The 19,127-nt window shown below is 33.8% G+C and overlaps 1 protein-coding gene across 2 annotated transcripts; it reads right to left on the bottom strand.

The window, feature by feature from the left end:
* Window positions 1–8,062: 8,062 nt before the first annotated feature.
* Window positions 8,063–13,737, bottom strand: LOC143533362 (cellulose synthase-like protein H1). 2 transcript variants are annotated; one of them, XM_077028182.1, is made up of 8 exons: window positions 13,341–13,737; window positions 12,826–13,156; window positions 12,476–12,604; window positions 10,121–10,222; window positions 9,775–9,984; window positions 9,577–9,688; window positions 9,301–9,488; window positions 8,063–9,028 (listed from the first exon to the last, which is right to left on the bottom strand). In XM_077028182.1, the coding sequence occupies exons 1-8, from the start codon at window positions 13,613–13,615 to the stop codon at window positions 8,117–8,119; spliced, it is 2,259 nt and encodes a 752-aa protein (XP_076884297.1). In that variant the 5' UTR covers window positions 13,616–13,737; the 3' UTR covers window positions 8,063–8,116. The 2 variants fall into 2 exon arrangements, with proteins under 2 accessions (XP_076884297.1, XP_076884296.1); XM_077028181.1 differs by having other exon boundaries at window positions 9,301–9,491.
* Window positions 13,738–19,127: the final 5,390 nt, after the last annotated feature.

Raw genomic sequence — 19,127 nt, forward strand, 5'->3', positions numbered from 1 at the left:
GGTTGTGGGAGTACATGGAGTAGTTTGCAATAATGGTGGCTAGGGTAACAAAATGCTCATGCGACCTGCTATGAAACCGTAGTTAAATGGAACCAAAGGTTTGACTCGATTGAGTTTAGCTTGGTTTTGAACTAAGCCAATATGCTGTCAAGTGATGGATGCTTAATATCCTGCGGATTTATAGACTGTCAAGTGATGGATGCTTATTATGCTGCGGATTTCAGGACTTGATTTGATTGGTGACCTTTGAGGTAATTTATTCAGTGTTTGTTCTCGAATTGTTGTGGCGTTTGTGAATGTTAATTAGGTCTAAATTGTGTGATTTGAGCCTCAGTTTTTATTGCAAGATGACAGAAACCGCTCAACTGTTGTTGATCGATGGTGGTCAAGGTTTGGCGAGGATGGTTCAAGCTGCCTTCTATTATATTGGCAAAGCCATTGAGCATGAGGTTAGTTTTTTATCATATTCTATATTAATTTGATTTATATATATAGTTTTTAAATAAGCTTTGCTTATTTGTTAAATTTATAAAGATCAAGGAACTTGCTTAAAAGACCAGAGTCGAGAAGCTTTCACCAAATGATTTCCAAGGTGGCACTTTTAGTGAGTATATTTTTTTCGTTTTTATGCATCATTCAGCTTTAAGTGTAATATTGGATTGAACTCTTGCCAATTCAAACACAGAGGGAGTACTTAACTGTACTTATTGTGTTTGATGATGCATTATCATGATTTTCCATCTTGCATTTCACGTAGCAAATTTTGCTGGTTGGAACATTTGGGCTGCTATTAACAACTATTCAATGTTGTCCTTTAGGTTTGATGCTATAGAAACATGTCTTGCGCTATAAAATTACATAGAAATAATACATATTTTAAAAGAAAATGTTTACTACGTTTTTTTATCTAATCAGTTACTTTTACTGTATTAACTGATAAAAATACAAAATCGAACCATTTATTATTGTTTGGGTTAGGTAATGCCCGTTTTGGTTTGGTTTGGTTCTGTTTTTTGTTTGTGTGTGGTTTATCAATTATTTAATTAATTTGCAAACAATGAGATTCGAGCCCAAATAAATTATCTTAGGCTATTTTTTTCGGCCCAAAGCTTCTAATACCAAATGGTAAATCCGGAACCGAACCAATCACAAACTGAAAAAAAAGCGTGTCTTTTTATATAAATGTAGTTTAAAGTTGTACCCCTGCCCGTTTATTTTTAAAAGGTTCGATTTGGGTTGTGTTTTATTTCAAAAGGGTCAAATATAATAATTAGTTAAACGAGTGCGGTTCAAATAGGTTGAAGCTCGCCTGATGTCTATTTTTATTGTATAGTTGCATACAACCTAGGGATGAGCACGATACCGTACCGGTACCGAAAATACTGATCCTGAAAATCGGAAATTCTTGGTACCGGTGCCGAAGGTAAAAATTCAGGAAATACCGGTACTGTACAAATCCCGAAACTCAAAACTTTGGTACGGATTCGGTACCGACGGTACCGGTTTCGGTACGGTACCTGCACGCGATTTCTGGCTGCTGCGTTACAATTCTGCTACCGAAGATGGCAGTTTAGTGGTTAAGTCTATTTAAAGCATCTCATATTCTATTTCTTGATTATAAATTTATTTATAGCAATCAATTTTCTGTTATATGAAAATTTATAGGTTTGTGAAAGATCGCTAACCAACACTCAAAACGGTCCTAACATGCCATCCGTTCATGCCAAAATGTTGCCTAGCGGTTACCTCATTAGACCTTGTGAAGGAGGTGGTTCTATTATTCATATTGTTGATCATATGAATTTAGAGGTAAATCAATCAATCATACCCAGTAAAATCCCACCGACAGCAAAGCTATAAGTAGGGTCTGGGGAGGGTGGGATGTAGGCACACCGTACCTCTATCCAAAGGAATAAAGAGGTGGCTTCCAGAGAGACCCTCGGCTCTAAGTACATGTGTATGAAGCAAAATAAAGGAAATCAAAGTTTAACAGTTATATAAAAACTACTACTAATTATAATAATATTAATAATAAGATCACAGTTTAACAGCTATATAAAAGCTAATAATAATTATAATAATAATAATATTATATGTAAGGGAAATACCATTATGGTATGTGACCTAAATAAGTTAATTCTAAGCCCTAAGGTATTCAATTCTCTCTAAAAATCCTTAACTTTAATTCTACTTCTCCACGAATTCCTATCCTCAACCATGTCCTCGGAGAGGTTTAGGTCTAGGCTCGAGCTAGGCTCGTTTGTATTTATTTATATTTATATTTATACTTGGTTTGAATTTATAAGGGGTGCAAACGAGATGAGCCGAGCACTAGGCTCGAGCTAGGCTCGTTTGTTATTTGTTGAATAATTTATATACATTTATAAATATTTTAAATATGCATTTTAATTATAATTTTTATATATAACATAACGGATGGGTTTGGTTTTTGGAATTTTTAAATCTGTTTGGGTTAGTTTTTTAGTTTTTATGTTATCATCACAATGGGTTCGGTTCGTTTTTTTTTTCAGGTCACTTTGGGTTTTTTTTTAAAAAAAATGGTGATTTGAACTCTCGACAAAGCATGTCTTTTTATATATCTTTTAAAAAAATTGGTGATTTGATCCAGGTTCTTTGTCTTGTTTTACAAGGATATATAAATTTTAACTTGTTAATTATTTCAAATCTCAGTTTCTTCTTAAACATAGATGAATTGTTTGTATCTACATAGTTATCTTCACATGGGTAATGTAACACTTTCATGATAGAGGATATGTTTGAACCCCATGTAATATAAAGATCTTATGTTTTTTGAACAAGTTTTTAGGCTACAAAAGTGTGATAATGACAAGACTTGAATAAGTTTTGAAATAATACACTCAACATAGTTTTTTTGTAAAGTTATTTTTCATTTTGGTTCGGGTTCAAAAGGGTAGTTTTTTGAAATTAGTGTTGCTAAATGTGATCATGGTTAAAAGTAGGAAATTAACACATATATATTAACTTGTATATATTAACTTGGTCAATTTTTTTTTAATTCTCTCTTTTGATTTAAAAATAGGGTGGGTGTATGGCATGGCTTGAGTGTAATTGCAGCATATCTTTAGTCAAAAGGTGAGGTACCTGTGAATTTTTCTATATTTGTTACTTGCTTTTTCTGATTTTTCTTGTCATAGGGTATAAAGTGGACAGCTGCGGGTTATTTTGACTTCTTCTGAGCATGGACCAACAATTTGCTGAGCATGGACAGCTGCTGGTGAAGATTCTCTTACTTTTTCTGAGCATGGACAGCTGCTGGTTATTTGACCCTTTTAACCAGTTCATATAACCACACGCTGTACACTCTCCTATTCTTTAAGAGCCATCTTTTAACCAGTTCATACAACCTCACATTATATACTCTTCTATTCTTCAAGATACATCAAAACACAAACACAGATCAGTTGTAGTTGTACAGGTAAGGCACCATATTTCTCATGTTCATCATTTATCATTGATTATTTGTTATATTTATATAATTGTTTCAACACACTTCATCTATGTTTTTCAGCTTTATAAAACTCATAGAAGGTTTTAATTGTCTTTAAAGAGTGGCTCTACAATAATCAGTTTCTGGTATTCTTCTTCCTTGTAACCTTAATTGTTCATGTTTTATGCTTTTTGTGTGATAGCAAAGAAACTAAGTTATTCAGTTAGTTGTTAATGTCATGCTTTTTATGTGGTTGCAAATTTTCACGTATACCAACTTGTTATTCAGTTAATTGTGTTAGTGTGTTTTAAAGTTTTGTAAGTGATTGTGTGTCGTGAGTTTTCTTTGATGACATTTCTTATTAACATTCATTATGGAATTCGTTTATATGGTACTTTTAGAACTTTGAAAGTGGTAAGATATGATAAAATGAAATCTAGAAGGGTACATAACTCATCATTACATGTAGAAGCTACTTTACAACGATAGAAATCTTTGTACTTTCGTTTTTCATAATTTCAAACTAAACGAATTATAAGTATACATGCCTCATATCAATCATTGAATTAAAGTCAAATTTCAAGTTTGCAACCCAACGCATATTGAACTACTAAGCCTACTTGACTTATTTAACTTATGCCAAAGAAGGTAAATTAGAGTTGTATTACAGCCACCTAAGTACCTAGCCCATACAAAACTATTAAGCCTAATAATAGTTATCAGACTCGAACCCTTTTTGAAAGTTTGAGCTGCTTTCTACTTCAAATATTGACTACAAATGTGGAGTTTTTTTCACTAAAATGGGGGAGGGGGAAAAACTATTTACCTATACGGGTGATTTGAAAAGTATTTACCAAATTAGGTTTTCTTTATAAATTGATTTTTTTCACTCCAAAGAATGAGAAGATTGTAGAAATTCATAATCAAGTCGCTGAAACAAGAAGACCTTGGTACAAATTTAGATGAAGAATGGTGGTCAAAATACGCATATGAGGTTATTGAGACGTGTAAGGCATATGAGTAAAAGTTATCTTATCAATTGGTTAGTACATGAATTCTTATTTTTAAATGGTTATGTATAAGACTTATGTTTTCTTATTCTTGTGTTGGTTTATTAAAACTGAAATGGTATTTATGACTTATATTGTCTTATTTATATTTATGACTATATTGTCTTACTTATATTTATGACTTTTCATTATTTAATTGAGTTATGTAATGCTTATGGCATAGATAGACTATGCCGATGTAACGAATAGGAAAACTAACAAAACTAATACATAATATGTCACTAAAGCATAGATAAACAAACACAAAACGAGTATCACATTGTTAACCAGCGAAGCCGCCGCATCGCGCGGGCACCTACTAGTTATATATATATATATTAAAAAAAACCCTAAACCTAACTTAATTATCCCACCTGCCCCTTCTTCCTCTCGGCCTCCGGCGCCGTTTTCCGGCGACCGGCGGCGCCGGCCACCTTACTCCCCTTTTCTCCGACACCACCACCACCACCTCTCACCTCACCTCTCACCTCCAGCCGTCCCAACACCCTCTCCCTTTCCCCCGTGTTTTTTCTGCAGCTCTCCCTCTCTCTACTCGTTTTTCCGGTGACCGGAAAACCGGCCACCGGTGTACCGCCGTAACTCTCTCCCTCTCTCTCACCGTCTCTCTCTCTCTTCTCTCTCGCTCGCCCTCTCTCTCCGCCTCTCTTCTCTCTCCTTGTCTCTCTCTCTCTCTCTTCTCTCTCTGTTCCGTTTTTCGGCGCGCCTCCGACGGCCGAAATGGACTCCGGCGACAGGTAGACCGGTGGTGGTGACCCACCACGTCTCCGTCAACCTTCCTCCGACGACTCGTGAACACCTAATAGGTAACTTAACAATTTTGGGTTTAATTATGGGTTTAATTAACAATTGTTATTTTGGTTCGGTTGATTTGTACGTTAGTTATTAAACGAGAGGTCTCGGGTTCGGGTCTCATCCGAGACCAGTTTTAATATTATTTTTATACTTAACAAATTTATTGTTACTATTAGTATTAATATCAATACATAAAGATTGTTATTAGTATTATCACATATAACTTACTATTATATTTATTTATTATTAATATTATTATTATTATTATCATTATCATTATTATTATAAATATTAAAGTTGTTATCAATATTATTAAAGATCATATTATTATTATATATTAAAATCATATTTTATCATTAATTATTAGCAACAATATTATTATAGTTATTTTGTGAACTCGTTTAGAAATCGAACCAACATCGAGTATGGTATCGTTATTACTAGCAATATTATTCACTATTATTATCATTTTTATCAACAACATTATAATTAATACCAAGATTTATATTCTATAACTATTAATATTAGTATTATTAATAATAATTATTGTTATAATTATTATACTATATTAGTATTATTAAAAATAATTATTGTTATTATTATTAACGTCATTATCTTATATATCTATCTATATATATATAAAACCTACTTTTTAAAGTCATTATTATCATTACTATCTTTATCATTAATAACATCATTATAAGATTTAATATCTATTCATTTTAATAAATCGAACTCTTAAATTAATCTCGTCTTGTTTCTATTTGATATTGGTTTAGTTATTTAAAAGCCCAATAAAATAATAACATTTTATTTTAAATTATCAATTAAGTACGAGTCCCTAATCGTTAAACAAATTAACCGGTAACCCGATTAACAACCGAACCTTCACGTCCAATGTTTTAAATGTAGTTTCAACTAAAGTTCAAGTTCATTAATATATTTTATTTATTCGCGGATTCATTTGTTTCGTTTACAAGCTTTCTATATGCCGATCACTTATTAGTATCTCAATTCGTCAATCGAGGTGAGTACTTTCATACCCCGTTTTCCATATTTCGTTTTGGGGTGACATTTCATACTTATCAAACTAAATGCTTTATTTACTTGAATCTTAAACCCACAAACGTGATTGTATACATTACTTAAATACTTGCTCGATTTGGTGTTCTATGATTATATGCTTACGTGTTTATCGCTTTTGGTTGGTGGAAGTCTATAAATCCGTGAACTATCTGGTATTCTCTTATAGCATGGTGTCGTTAATGTAATGCAATTAACGATATTCTATTAAATCCTGAACCATCTGGTATTCTCTTATGGCAGGTGTCGCTAACGTAATTCTATTAGCGATTTTATCCAAATTATGGCTTTTATTTATTGTTTCGTATACAAGTTTTGTAGCTTTTTATTATTACATACTTATATGATCAAACTTATGAATTGCTCACCAACCTTTGTGTTGGCAAATTTTATTTTATGAAATGTTATAGGTTTGACTTTTGTTGGCTCGATGATTTGACGAAAAAAGTTATCAAGACTATTAGGGTATTAGTAAAACGAACAATATGATTGCTACTTGTTTTCAAATTTGTTTATATGAACGAAATGTGTTGTTTATTGATTTATGAGATAAAATGAGTTAATTAAATATTGTCATTTTAAATAGTGTCTTGTGTATTTGGGCAATCGGTTGCACCCCGGCATGTTCGGCCGCCTTTGGACAGAAAATGATACACAACTAAAAACCAATGTAAGTAAAAGAAAGTTAGTCTATAGTAAATGATGCCATTTTACACACCAACATACATGATAAACTCATCACCGATCCATAATTCTATCCAAATAAAACACCAAAAAGTGAATCCACGAAGACAAGCATTTCATCAAGCAACTTATGAGGACAACTGGCGTCACGGTAAATGCAATTCCAAACAAAACACAAAGAAACTAAATTTACAAAAAGGTACCTCCTTATAAGGCATATTCTTGACCTGAATGAACGAAACTCCAGCCAATGAAACTGTTAACTACCATCGAACGAACCTCCGGGCAGCCTAAGTAGAGAAATATACTACCCACCATTTCGATTCCTACAAAACTAAACAACTTTTAAGAATACACCCACAAAACCATAGTAGAAAATAATAGAAAAGAGAGTCAAAATTAGGCACAAACCGTTGGAAGAATCAACCAATATCCTAAAAAACCGAACAGATTAGGTCTTCATTTGAAGACACCATTTGGTCTAACGAACCTAATCCATACCCCAAAATAGACGATCTGCTTTCAATTAATAACCTATAGTTCTTATTTGACACCAATGATTAACCAAAATAATAGCCCAAATCGAACAACATTTAAGAATGAAAACAACCACCAAACCGAAATTAACGACAACATGACCGTCGCTGAGGAACCTTTGAGATGAAAATATTTGGTGAAAGTATCAGATCTATGGATGGATTTCTTCAAAGTTAAAGCGTAGAGAGAGAGAGAGAGAGAGTTTAAAATTTTTGCTTTTAGATACTTTGAAGAAAGTAAAGGTTAGCTTCCAAAGGAAGATCTTTGCAAACAGGCAGGGAGCGTGGACTCTTCTTTGATTGACACGGTAGCAAAGTAAAGAAGAGAGTAATACGTGTCAAAAATGATCTTCAATTATTATATAGGGTAGATATTGCAAATTGCACCACCCATTTTTAGTTTTAAATCCCTAACAATGTTATATTTTGACCCAAGAATTACAATATTCATACATAAATACATATCAAATCATATATAACGGTTAAGCAAATCTTCTACATAAGTGCACAAAGAGCAAAGCCAAAACTCCCGATTTCCAAATCGTAGAGGTTGGAATCCCATATTTCCCGTTCCCAAACAACCCTTTCAAGTATTCCCAAAAACATAGTAACATCAAAACACTACAAAACAACTCTCCTATCCCTAATTCTAAGGCATCTATCCAAATTTCACCGTAATTCACCTTTAATAATTTTAACACGCCGTTAATCAATGCAGCCATGTTGACAAATAAAATGAATACACCTGGCACGATTATAAGTGACTTGTCATACGTAAACCTACCAACAATTTTTCCATCATTATCATAACCCGACTTGTATTCCTTTTGTGTTATTTCAAAAACGGTTTTGGATAAACCCACGAACTTCAACATCACAGTCAAAAACCCAAAAAACCATGCGGTCATAGCAGTCACTCTCCCCATTTTTTGTAAATTCCACCATGTACGTAGTGATAAACCTTGATGTTTACACTCCCATAAAAGATAAGAGTTATAAATGAAGAAAATGCCCACATGGATAATAAACGCCCATTCGTTGATTCTTGGCAAGAAATGTGAGCCTGTTAAGATAGAATATGCAGGAAGAGATGCATAACATATTTCTGCAATTGATCGTGGTCCCCATAAACATATCCAACAGTAAGCAAGCGCTTGTCGGAACCAAAGCTTTCCTTTTATAGTAAGAAGTAACGGGTTTTTATCGGTGAATAAGATCTCAAGAACCCCGCTAGCCCATCTTTTTTGTTGGGCCAATGAACTCGGGAATGTTGATGGCACGCAACCAAGAAACGCAAGTGGATCAGTTGAGCAATTGATAGATTTCCATCCTCTACCATGGATACTGATTCCTGTGAGGATGTCTTCTGTCGCAGATCCATAAAGCAAACCAACCTGAAAATAGATTATGGATTTATTAAAATAGTATTATAACTAAGATGTTTTATAATGTTTTGTTGAATTTATGCTAGACTAAGAGACATCTAGTACTCTAATACCATGTAAAGATAAAAGAGTGGTTTCATCGAGAAAATTACTACAACCAGGATTAACTAATGAGCATATGAAGGCTAATGATAATTCATATTTAAATCATTAATTGTTAGTAAAATTCAAGAAATGGAGTGACAAATAAGTGTTAGCAAAATTCATTGATACCCTTTTACCTTTCCCCCCCAATGTGTACCATACTCATAGCTACAGCTCGCTACATGTGTTGTTGCCTCGATTAAACTAGAGGGACTCTTTCGATCTTCGACTTTTTGGTTTGATCTTGATAATATCTGAGCAACTGATTCTCTCAGTTCAAATGATCTTCCAAAGACTTTATGTAGATATTCGCTTCTTATATTTCCTACTTAACAAAAGAAAATACGAGGAGTTAAGCATACACGATCCAATATAATAATAAAGGAATATTAAACAACTTTTAATTAGCATACCAGTTTCCATATTATCATTTGGGGATAAACCATAGATAACCTTTCGTCTATGAAAACAGTTCGATCCTCCATAGAAAGGCCCTTGAAGTGATGCTACTCCATTATCGATATACTGATACAAATGTGACAAATATGGTAGAACTATCCTATGCACATGAATTAGAAAAACAAAAGCTTAAGGAAATTAAATATACGCACATAATAGTTATCGAGCTGATTCCCAAACGGGTCATCCTTCAATCCATCATAAAAAGCTTGAGGAAATGCATAAAAACCACAATCTTGATCATTCTTGCAATCAAATACCATACACATTGCATGAAGAAACACTTGTGGATTGTTTGCATACATATCACAATCTACATTCAGCATAAGGGGCGCATTCGTCATTACTCCTGAAACTCGAGTCTGCTCACCAATTAAAAAAGACAGATTAACACATTAAGATGAATATTAATACTATGTTTTTTGCTCCTTAATTAATAAATAACAGGCTTATGTATTTTGGAACAGTTTCAAGTAAATAAAAATAAAATGTACTAACCAAAACATTCATAGCTCCAGCTTTGTAATGATGATGATGTTTGGGGTTTTTCTCTCTTGAGATGTATATTACATGGGGTAGGTTTGTGGTCTCTGATATAACCTACAGCAGTTCACAATTTTTTTTAAATAGAAAAAACAAAATTATCCTATAATATGAATCCTAGGTAGAACACTTTGAATTATCTACATCAATTGGTCTCTGTTCTCATATAATATAACCAACTAACAACTAACAAATCTAGTAAAATAAAAAAAAATATGTATAATCCTTTAATAAAGATCCTAGGTAGAACACTTTTAAGTTGTCCAAATCTTATAATATGCAAAAGAAAAAGTTTATCCTTCAACATAAATCTTGAAGCCCATGCATGTATGCTGTAGATGTAGTTGTATTTGTTTAAGGAAAATTTCCAAAAAAGTCAACGTTGACCATGTCTTTCCAAAAATAACCAAGGTTTTGAAAAAAAAAATCCCAAAATGGTCAAAACTATTTTTGACCCGACAAATTAATGTGGCCTATCAGAAGTCACCACGTGTTCCAATTTACCGGTGGATCCGACTGATTCGGAGTTTTTCCGACACATTTTGAAGGAGCCGATGTAAAAAAAAAAATGCCGGGTCCGATGATTTAATTCTTGTTATTGTCAGATCCAACGGATTAATCTTCCATCTAATTTCTCTAAATTGAACCCATGGGTTCGTTGTTTTTCTGCGCGGATTTCTCAAAAACAAATGTGATTCGTGGATAATAAACACTATGATTGTGTTCTCCTCGAAAACTAAGTGATTTACACTATAGATTTGTTTGATTATGTGAAGATATATGAAGATAGAGGTTGGTTATGGAGGTTTTAGGGTTTAAGATGAAGAGATAAAAAATTATGTTGGAAGACCAAAAAGTTACGTCGGAACTCTAAAAAAATTACGTCAGACGACGGAAAAAATTACGCTGGATGACAAAAAGACTTATTTTTTCGTCAGAAAACCAGGCATCATGACACGTGGCGAAATTTAGTAGCCAATCTAATCCGTAGAATAAATTCTTGTTTACCTTAGATCCAACGGAAACATATGGCTATTTTAAGAATTTTTCAAAACCATGGTCATTTTGAAAATACATTGTAAACATCCATTTCTTTAATGATAGCAAAGCAAGCTATCTTCAATATACATTAGTAAGTAATTATTTTACTGTTTGTGTTATTGACTTCTTTCTTTTGTTTATATTTACAAAGATAATAAAGATATAACGTGTCACTTCCCATGCAAACAAATATTGTTTTGTCCGGGCAGAGAATTCTTAAAAGGTCATATCAATTTATCTTATTAATTAAACACTACTATTGCCACCTATACATATTGGCGGACCCAAGATTTTTTGTCTTTGGGGTTCCAATTTTTCAGTTTACAAAATTTTTGGGGTAAGTCATTATTCGGGTCAATGCAAATCGGGTCAGTCGTTATTTGGGTCGGTTCAAGGCTATGAACATAATAAAACACAGAAATATGGTGTCATTGGAAACAAATAAATAGAAAGAATCTAGATTATAAACTAGATAGAACATAGACTATTAATTCATTTTTATTCATACCCAAAAAACATAAAAGTAAACTATATATATGGTCTTACATACATGACCAAACATGAAAAATAACTCTAACACAAATAAATGATTAATTATAATATACATACACAAGATAAATAATAAAAAAATATGCAAAAACCATGTTGTCATTATATATGTTACATGGTGATAATGACTATATGGAAGAAATTAACGAAATACACAAATACACCCTAACTAAATAACTAATATAGATTAGGATAAAAAAAACAAAAACTAAGTATGGTAAGGCTTGAATATGCAACCTCTCAAAGAACAAACAAGGAACTTTCTTAATAGTTTGGGTTTCATGTATTAATTTTTATGTGGTTCTTACAAAATTTAATATACCGTCTCTAAGTAATTTTTAAAAACCATTGGTGTCGCGGGACCCCGATGGGTTCTATGTGGGTCCACCCCTGCCTATGCATGCTTAACTCTAATATTCGCCCACCAAAATGGTGAGGGTTCGAATCCTGCACTATATATACATGTTGGATAGTTTTAGTTGATAATAGATTAGGTGACGATAAAAAAGGATTTGCGTGTTACATGGATATTGTTCCTCAAATTCAACTCAGACACGACACAGTAGTGATTGTGATTTTGCAATCAAACAAAACTACTTATCACATCAAAGCTAATTAACCAATAAAAAGTTTCTGATACTTTATGTCACATTGGACGTTTTTATCAAACTTTCAAACTTTTGTTATCAGTGTTAACATCAAAATGCTTGGACATGGTACCTTGATGATAGCTGGATGGTCTGACCGATTAACATCACAGAAATCAGCAAAATCGGAATCACGATAACAATTGAACGGCCTCTGATCAGATGCAAGTTCCATCTTCTTGCAAAGATTGCCATATTCATTCTGTAATCATACACATAAATACAAAATAAGCATGTGGCAAGAGTCATTGATGTGTAACAAAAGTGTACCCCCATTGGGTCCCAAGGAGTACGAGTTCAAGTTCAATTTGAACTCTGAAATTACATATTTAAAATTTTGCAATACTTTATAGTTTTTATATTGGTAACTAGAATTAAATAAAAGAAATTATTTTTTACTTTTTAAAAATTCCAATTTACTACCTTGATCATTTTCCGTTCATGCTGGAATTCCAAAGGATTATGTTCTAGTTGGGTGGACTTGGAAGTGAAGTATCGAAAGGGGGCTCTAACTTGGATATTATACTTTTTGCAAAAAGGTACCCAAAGTTTTGCAAATTTTGTCGTCTCTACAAGTGAGTAAAAGGTAACCGGGGAGCACGCGTCATCAGATAGATAAAGAGCTAGCTTGTCTGTAGGATAATCCACCGCCAACAAGGATAATACGGTATTCATTGTTAATATGCACGGTTCTAGGATGGGATCCGCGGTGGTGACAAAGACGTCTACGGCTGGAAACTCAAATTCGTCCACCCTAAAACAAATTTAGCCACAAAAACATGTAAAAAAGGGTCATTTTGATTTTATGGTAAAATCATAAAATATTCATGTAGTTGTGTTTTTTCAAACAATAAAACAATTAGGTATTAAACATTTAGTTTAAACACACCAAAACCTAAGAACACCAAAGATAACAACAAATATGAAATCAGTTTTACCTTTTTAAGAGTCGATCAGGGTATGTTTTTATGGAGCATTGATTCCATTTGATACACACACCAAGAATCCATATGAAAGTGAACCACGCCTCGCATATAAGAGCCAACAACCACATGATATAGTGGTTTTGGTCTTTGAGGAAAATGACCCGGTAAACCAGCATCGAGATGAGAAAAGCAAGAATTACGAGCTCTATGGCCCGGGGAGTTTTATTGTTATGGACTATTGTTTCTTGTAGAGGGAGACACGTCGTGTCTTGAGTGTTTATAGCCATAGTGCACCAAAGCTATTAAGAATAGTTATTTTAGAAGAGTTGATGTGTGTTAATATGTCAAGTTGTGTGGAAATCAGTTTTTGTAGAGGATTTTCCATCTAAAAGGAAGCATCAAAATGAGACCAAACAAAACAAAGGATAAGGTGGGAACATTTCGTAGTCGGAATATGCTTTCTCCGTCATTTATAATTTTATTTTGTTAAAACTTTAAAGATAATGAACGGTTACATCTTGATATTATTTTCCACTTTCCACCACTTATTTTCTTTTATATATTTACTAAGTTACTAGTGTAACACACATGTTAGAATAATAATTTTTTTTAAATAATAACATAATGTAAAATACAAAAAAAATGTATCACATATATAAAGATATAAAGATATATTATAAGATAAAATAATTACACGTTACGCAATTTTGAAATAAAAAGTTGTTAATAACTTCATAACTCATAAATTATTTATTTGTTATTTTCTATATCAAAACTTAATTGTGAATGACTACTTTTTTAAACCAACTCGTGGACTAAAAGTCCAAAACTCATTCTAATCTTAAATTGTTTTGACATGAACAATGTTTGATATTTTAAATGGTTAAAGAAACCCACATGTTTCGTATTGGTTATTTATAAAAATATAATATTAATAACTAATGCAGTATGTTTTATATTAAACAAATTAACATATTTACGATGGTATTAATTCTTTTAAATTATGATGGAATTATTAAAAATTGAAAAATGAAATATTAAAAAGAGAAATGTAATTAATATGAGAGAAATGAGGGAAAATTTTGTAAGGATCAACATAGTGATGACATGTGGCATTAGAAAGCTTTATTTATTAAATAGTATAGATATAGATATGTATATCAAACGCTCAAATATGCACGTAACTAGAATAATGAATCTATTATAGACTAGCCATGTGTCCGCATGATGCAGTGGTGCACGCTGCCAATGTTAGTACACTCATAACCTCAGTACGTGCGTAGTCCGACGTTGGTATGTATTTAACGTGGCATCAGGCGTGTAAATGTGTCAGTAAGCGCATCACACAATGCCTAAATGTGAGCAACCTAGTATGTATATACTATATCATCCGCGTAACGAATGCCTGAACGTGTAACACCCTTGACAAACACAACATCGTCTCACTCTTAGGCTATCCCACATCGGCCGTGGATAAGAGAGATCCTTGGTTCATAAGTAAATGTCTTGCCTCTTCAATCACCAACGCGTTTTGGGCAACCAAAAACAAATCCGTGAGCTCTTCGTGGGCAGAGCGGACAATATTGGTGGTGTGAGGGGCCGGATGTTACAGGTGGTATCAAAGCCACTCTTGTGCCGTTAGGGATGATGGGACACGCCTCATCGAGGACGATGAGTCCAAAGGGGGGTTGTCTGTAACACCCTTGACAAACACCACATCGTCCCACTCTTAGGCTATCCCACATCGGTCGTGGACAAGAGAGATCTTTGGTTCATAAGTAAATGTCTTGTCTCTTCAATCACCAACGCGTTTTAGGCAACCAAAAACAAATCTGTGAGCTCTTCGTGGGCAGAGCGGACAATATTGGTGGTGCGAGGGGCCGGATGTTACAGAACGTGGGTTACCGGTGAAAAAAATCAAGAGCAAAGATGAAATGTAGAGTAATTTCAAATAAAATGCTTTTTAACACAACCCGTTTTGACACGAAACCCGTTTCGACAAAGTTTTAACCTGAAGCCCGTTTTTACCAGAACCCATCCCGACCCGAACCAAATTCACCATCAGCCGGACCTGCCCGACTCATTGCTAGTATAAACTGGTAATCACGTAATATGTTGGTTTTAGAACTAATAAACCATAACAATATCATACTCAAATTAAAGAGAATAAAATGCTCATTTTTATGGTAGAATTGTTTAAAAAAAGTATATTAATGTATGAAAAAGTTATTGGCGGTTTAAAGTCGCGGGGGTAGTTTGTTTAGAATAAAGAGAAAATGTGTAACTATTATTTAAATTAACACAAGTTAACCAAAGTTAAAGTATAAAAACTGTAACTATTTTAAAGAAACTAAAAAGAACTGTTAGATTAAGAGTTACAAAGACTATTTTGCTCTTTTTTTAAGGTAGTACCATATGCTTTGTGGGTTGTAAACAATGGCGGACCCAGAAATCTTTTTACATAGGGGGGGGGGGGGGGCGGAAATTTTTAGGATTTGTTTGGTCGGGTCATACTAAAAAACTTTTTCGATTGGGTCGGTCGGATCATACTAAAAATATATAATCAAATTAAATGTTGTATGATTAACAAAAGTACGTCAAAAACATCATTACAAATACATTATCAATGACGAAACTAAAAACGTTTGAGTGAAGGGTCTTGGTGTATATTCTGTTTAAGATCACATACAGTATAATAACAAGGCTTTTACAAATGCAAAATAACAATACTTTTTTTACTAATATAAAGTAAAAAAACAAATAAAGTAAAATAGTAAATAAATTAAAACACATGGATATTTTTTATTGTATACATAAAGTTGACAAGAAAACATTAGTCTAAATTATCAATATTTATTTGATAAGAAAACTACAATGATAGGCTTTAGGCTTTACTGTATAGATAAAGCTTATTTACATAAATATCCTTATCAACTCATATTTTTCACATAGCTCTTCACTCTACATCGGAACTATTCTTGCACAGATAAAAAATTCCATTGAAAGCTTATTTTTCTTTTTCTCGATGATTTCTATAGTTTAAGGGGCAATTGCTAAATTTTATTGGGGGCGATCGAGATTTTCACGTATATATAACACTAAAAACGAATATTTTAAGGTGGGCGGTTGCCCCCTTTATTTCTCACTAGGTCCGTCCATGGTTGTAAACTCTTAAAAAATTTGCTCTAAATTTTGCCAAAATTGAATTCTCTTTATATATACACCAAATAAACTAGTGAGGGTTTGCTTCACGATGGTTCGTAAGAATTAAATTTAACCTAACTTGCCTTAAACACTTAATATATTTCAATTTAATGGACATCTTGTTGAATGCCAATAAATTTCAATTTAATGCCTTCATTTTACTATGGCATTCAATCATCAAAATCTCTCTACAAAACCCTAGATCCAAGCCATCCCATTCTACCAAACTCTGCCGTGTGAAACTTTCTCTGGTGCTCTTCCTCTCACCACCACCCCCTTCTTCTCCGTCGTAGACGTCACACAGTACTCCTCAAGGTTGATATGCATTTATAATTTTAATCAGAAACTTTGTTTGTTTATGTGTTTAATTATTCCTGTAATTTGCAAATCGATGCACCAAAGGATGATTGAAGCTCGATAGATTGACGTTTCTGTTCTCAGAGCTGCTTGCTTCAGTTCTTCTACCTATTCTCATTTCTTATGCTTTAGAGGAATTTATGTTACCGGAAGTAGCTTAAAATTCTCATCAGGTACTTTTTTAATCAGTTACGGTTTAATAAGTTTATCCGTAACCTATGGTTTCTTGATCTGATGATTTTTTTCATGCTAAACTAACTTGTATTTCATTATAAAAAGTATAGAATTAAAAGATTCATTTGCTTACAAAAAATCTGTCAATTTGTTTTTTGCAAAGTGTTTTAGCTATCATCTTTTAGATACAGTAATAGGCAGTTTGTAGTTATTTATGTTATTAATTCACCTTTCTATTGAAGTGAGCTATATTATGATTCATGTTATTAAAGTTTCTACTCTATTGTAACATGATGCAAAAGGTTTTTTTGTTGAAGTGCTATAAAAGCATTGTCAACTTGGGCCTTATTCTTGAGTTTTGTGTGGTTGGCTTATAGAAACAAGGTTAAGGGCAGGTTGCCACTTGATCAAGAGCATAAAAAGACAGCTACCTTTGTCTTGTCATACTTGGGATTGGGATTAATGAGCAAGTACACGCTAATCTGTACGCTAATCGTTAACAGAAGTTCACCCAGAAGAAGGCCCGACTGTCGAAGGATCAGTCGGCGGTGTTGGAAGATAGCTTTAAGGAACATAATACTTTGAATCCGGTAAGTGTGCCTTGAATGGTTGTACCGTACAGGTGTAGATAATTTGTGGGTTTTTGATATTTATTGTTGGTGTTTGTTGTGTAGAAGCAAAAGCTGGCTTTGGCTAAGAGACTTGGGTTGAGACCTCGGCAGGTGGAAGTTTGGTTTCAGAACCGAAGGGCAAGGTTAGTAATTTATTTCTAATCGTAAGGGTGTTTTGGTAATTTGGTGGTGTTTAGGTGTGGATTAATTAAATATGTTGTTGATGAAAACTGAAAAGTTTAGCCGACTTGCTAACTACGGTTTTGGATAACGAAAATCAAACTGGTTAAGTCGGGTTTAATTGTTTTTTTTGTTTTGTTTTCTTAAAGTTATTAGTTTGTTTTAACAATTACTGTGATTAATGTTTAGGGCCCCATAGAATACCAAGAACAACTTGTATTGCTTAACGAAGAACAACTTTTAATGTTTAGGGCACCATAGCATACCAAGAACAAATTTGGACCGGTTCAGCTATGATTATTTGTGCAAAGCATTGTTACTTCTTTTGTTTGTTTGGGACTTTGTGTTAAATTTTGCATTTTTTTTGTCAATATTATATATGCACATCTTTAATTGTTTTTTTTTGTTTTGTTTTCTTAAAGTTATTAGTTTGTTTTAACAATTACTGTGATTAATGTTTAGGGCACTATAGAATACCAAGAACAACTTTTATTGCTTAACGAAGAACAACTTATAATGTTTAGGGCACCATAGCATACAAAGAACAAATTTGGACCGGTTCTGTAACACCCTTGGCAACCACAACATCGTCCCACTCTTAGGCTATCCCACATCGGCCGTGGACAAGAGAGATCACTGGTTCATAAGTAATGTCTTGCCTCTTCAATCACCAACGCGTTTTGGGCAAACAAAAACAAATCCGTGAGCTCTTCGTGGGCAAAACGGACAATATTGGTGGTGCGAGGGGCCGGATGTTACAGTTGGTATCAGAGCCACTCTTGTGCCGTTCGGGATGATGGGACACGCCTCATCGAGGACGATGAGTCCAAAAGGGGGTTGTCTGTAACACCGTTGGCAAACACAACATCGTCCCACTCTTAGGCTATCACACATCGGCCGTGGACAAGAGAGATCAATGGTTCATAAGTAATGTCTTGCCTCTTCAATCACCAACGCGTTTTGGGCAACCAAAAACAAATCCGTGAGCTCTTCGTGGGCAGAGCGGACAATATTGGTGGTGCGAGGGGCCGGATGTTACAGACCCTTGGCAAACACAACATCGTCCCACTTTTAGGCTATCCCACATCGGCCATGGACAAGAGAGATCACTGGTTCATAAGTAATGTCTTGCCTCTTCAATCACCAACGCGTTTTGGGCAACCAAAAACAAATTCGTGAGCTCTTCGTGGGCAGAGCGGACAATATTGGTGATGCGAGAGGCCGGATGTTATAATTGTTATCAGAGCCACTCTTGTGCCATTCGGGATGATGG

Source organism: Bidens hawaiensis, unplaced genomic scaffold, assembly GCF_021521415.1.
Source record: "Bidens hawaiensis isolate Kalapana, Puna unplaced genomic scaffold, B.hawaiensis_p1.1 tig00009662_1, whole genome shotgun sequence".
Taxonomy (NCBI): Eukaryota; Viridiplantae; Streptophyta; class Magnoliopsida; order Asterales; family Asteraceae; genus Bidens; species Bidens hawaiensis.

Excerpts from the sequence above, each read along its gene's own strand:
- LOC143533362 (XM_077028181.1), bottom strand. The coding sequence starts at position 13,615 with ATGGCTATAAACACTCAAGACACGACGTGTCTCCCTCTACAAGAAACA. Across the intron at positions 9,985-10,120 it reads CTGGAGCTATGAATGTTTTG|ACTCGAGTTTCAGGAGTAAT; the intron begins GTTAGTACATTT and ends ATTGGTGAGCAG. Across the intron at positions 9,029-9,300 it reads GTACACATTGGGGGGGAAAG|GTTGGTTTGCTTTATGGATC; the intron begins GTAAAAGGGTAT and ends ATCTATTTTCAG.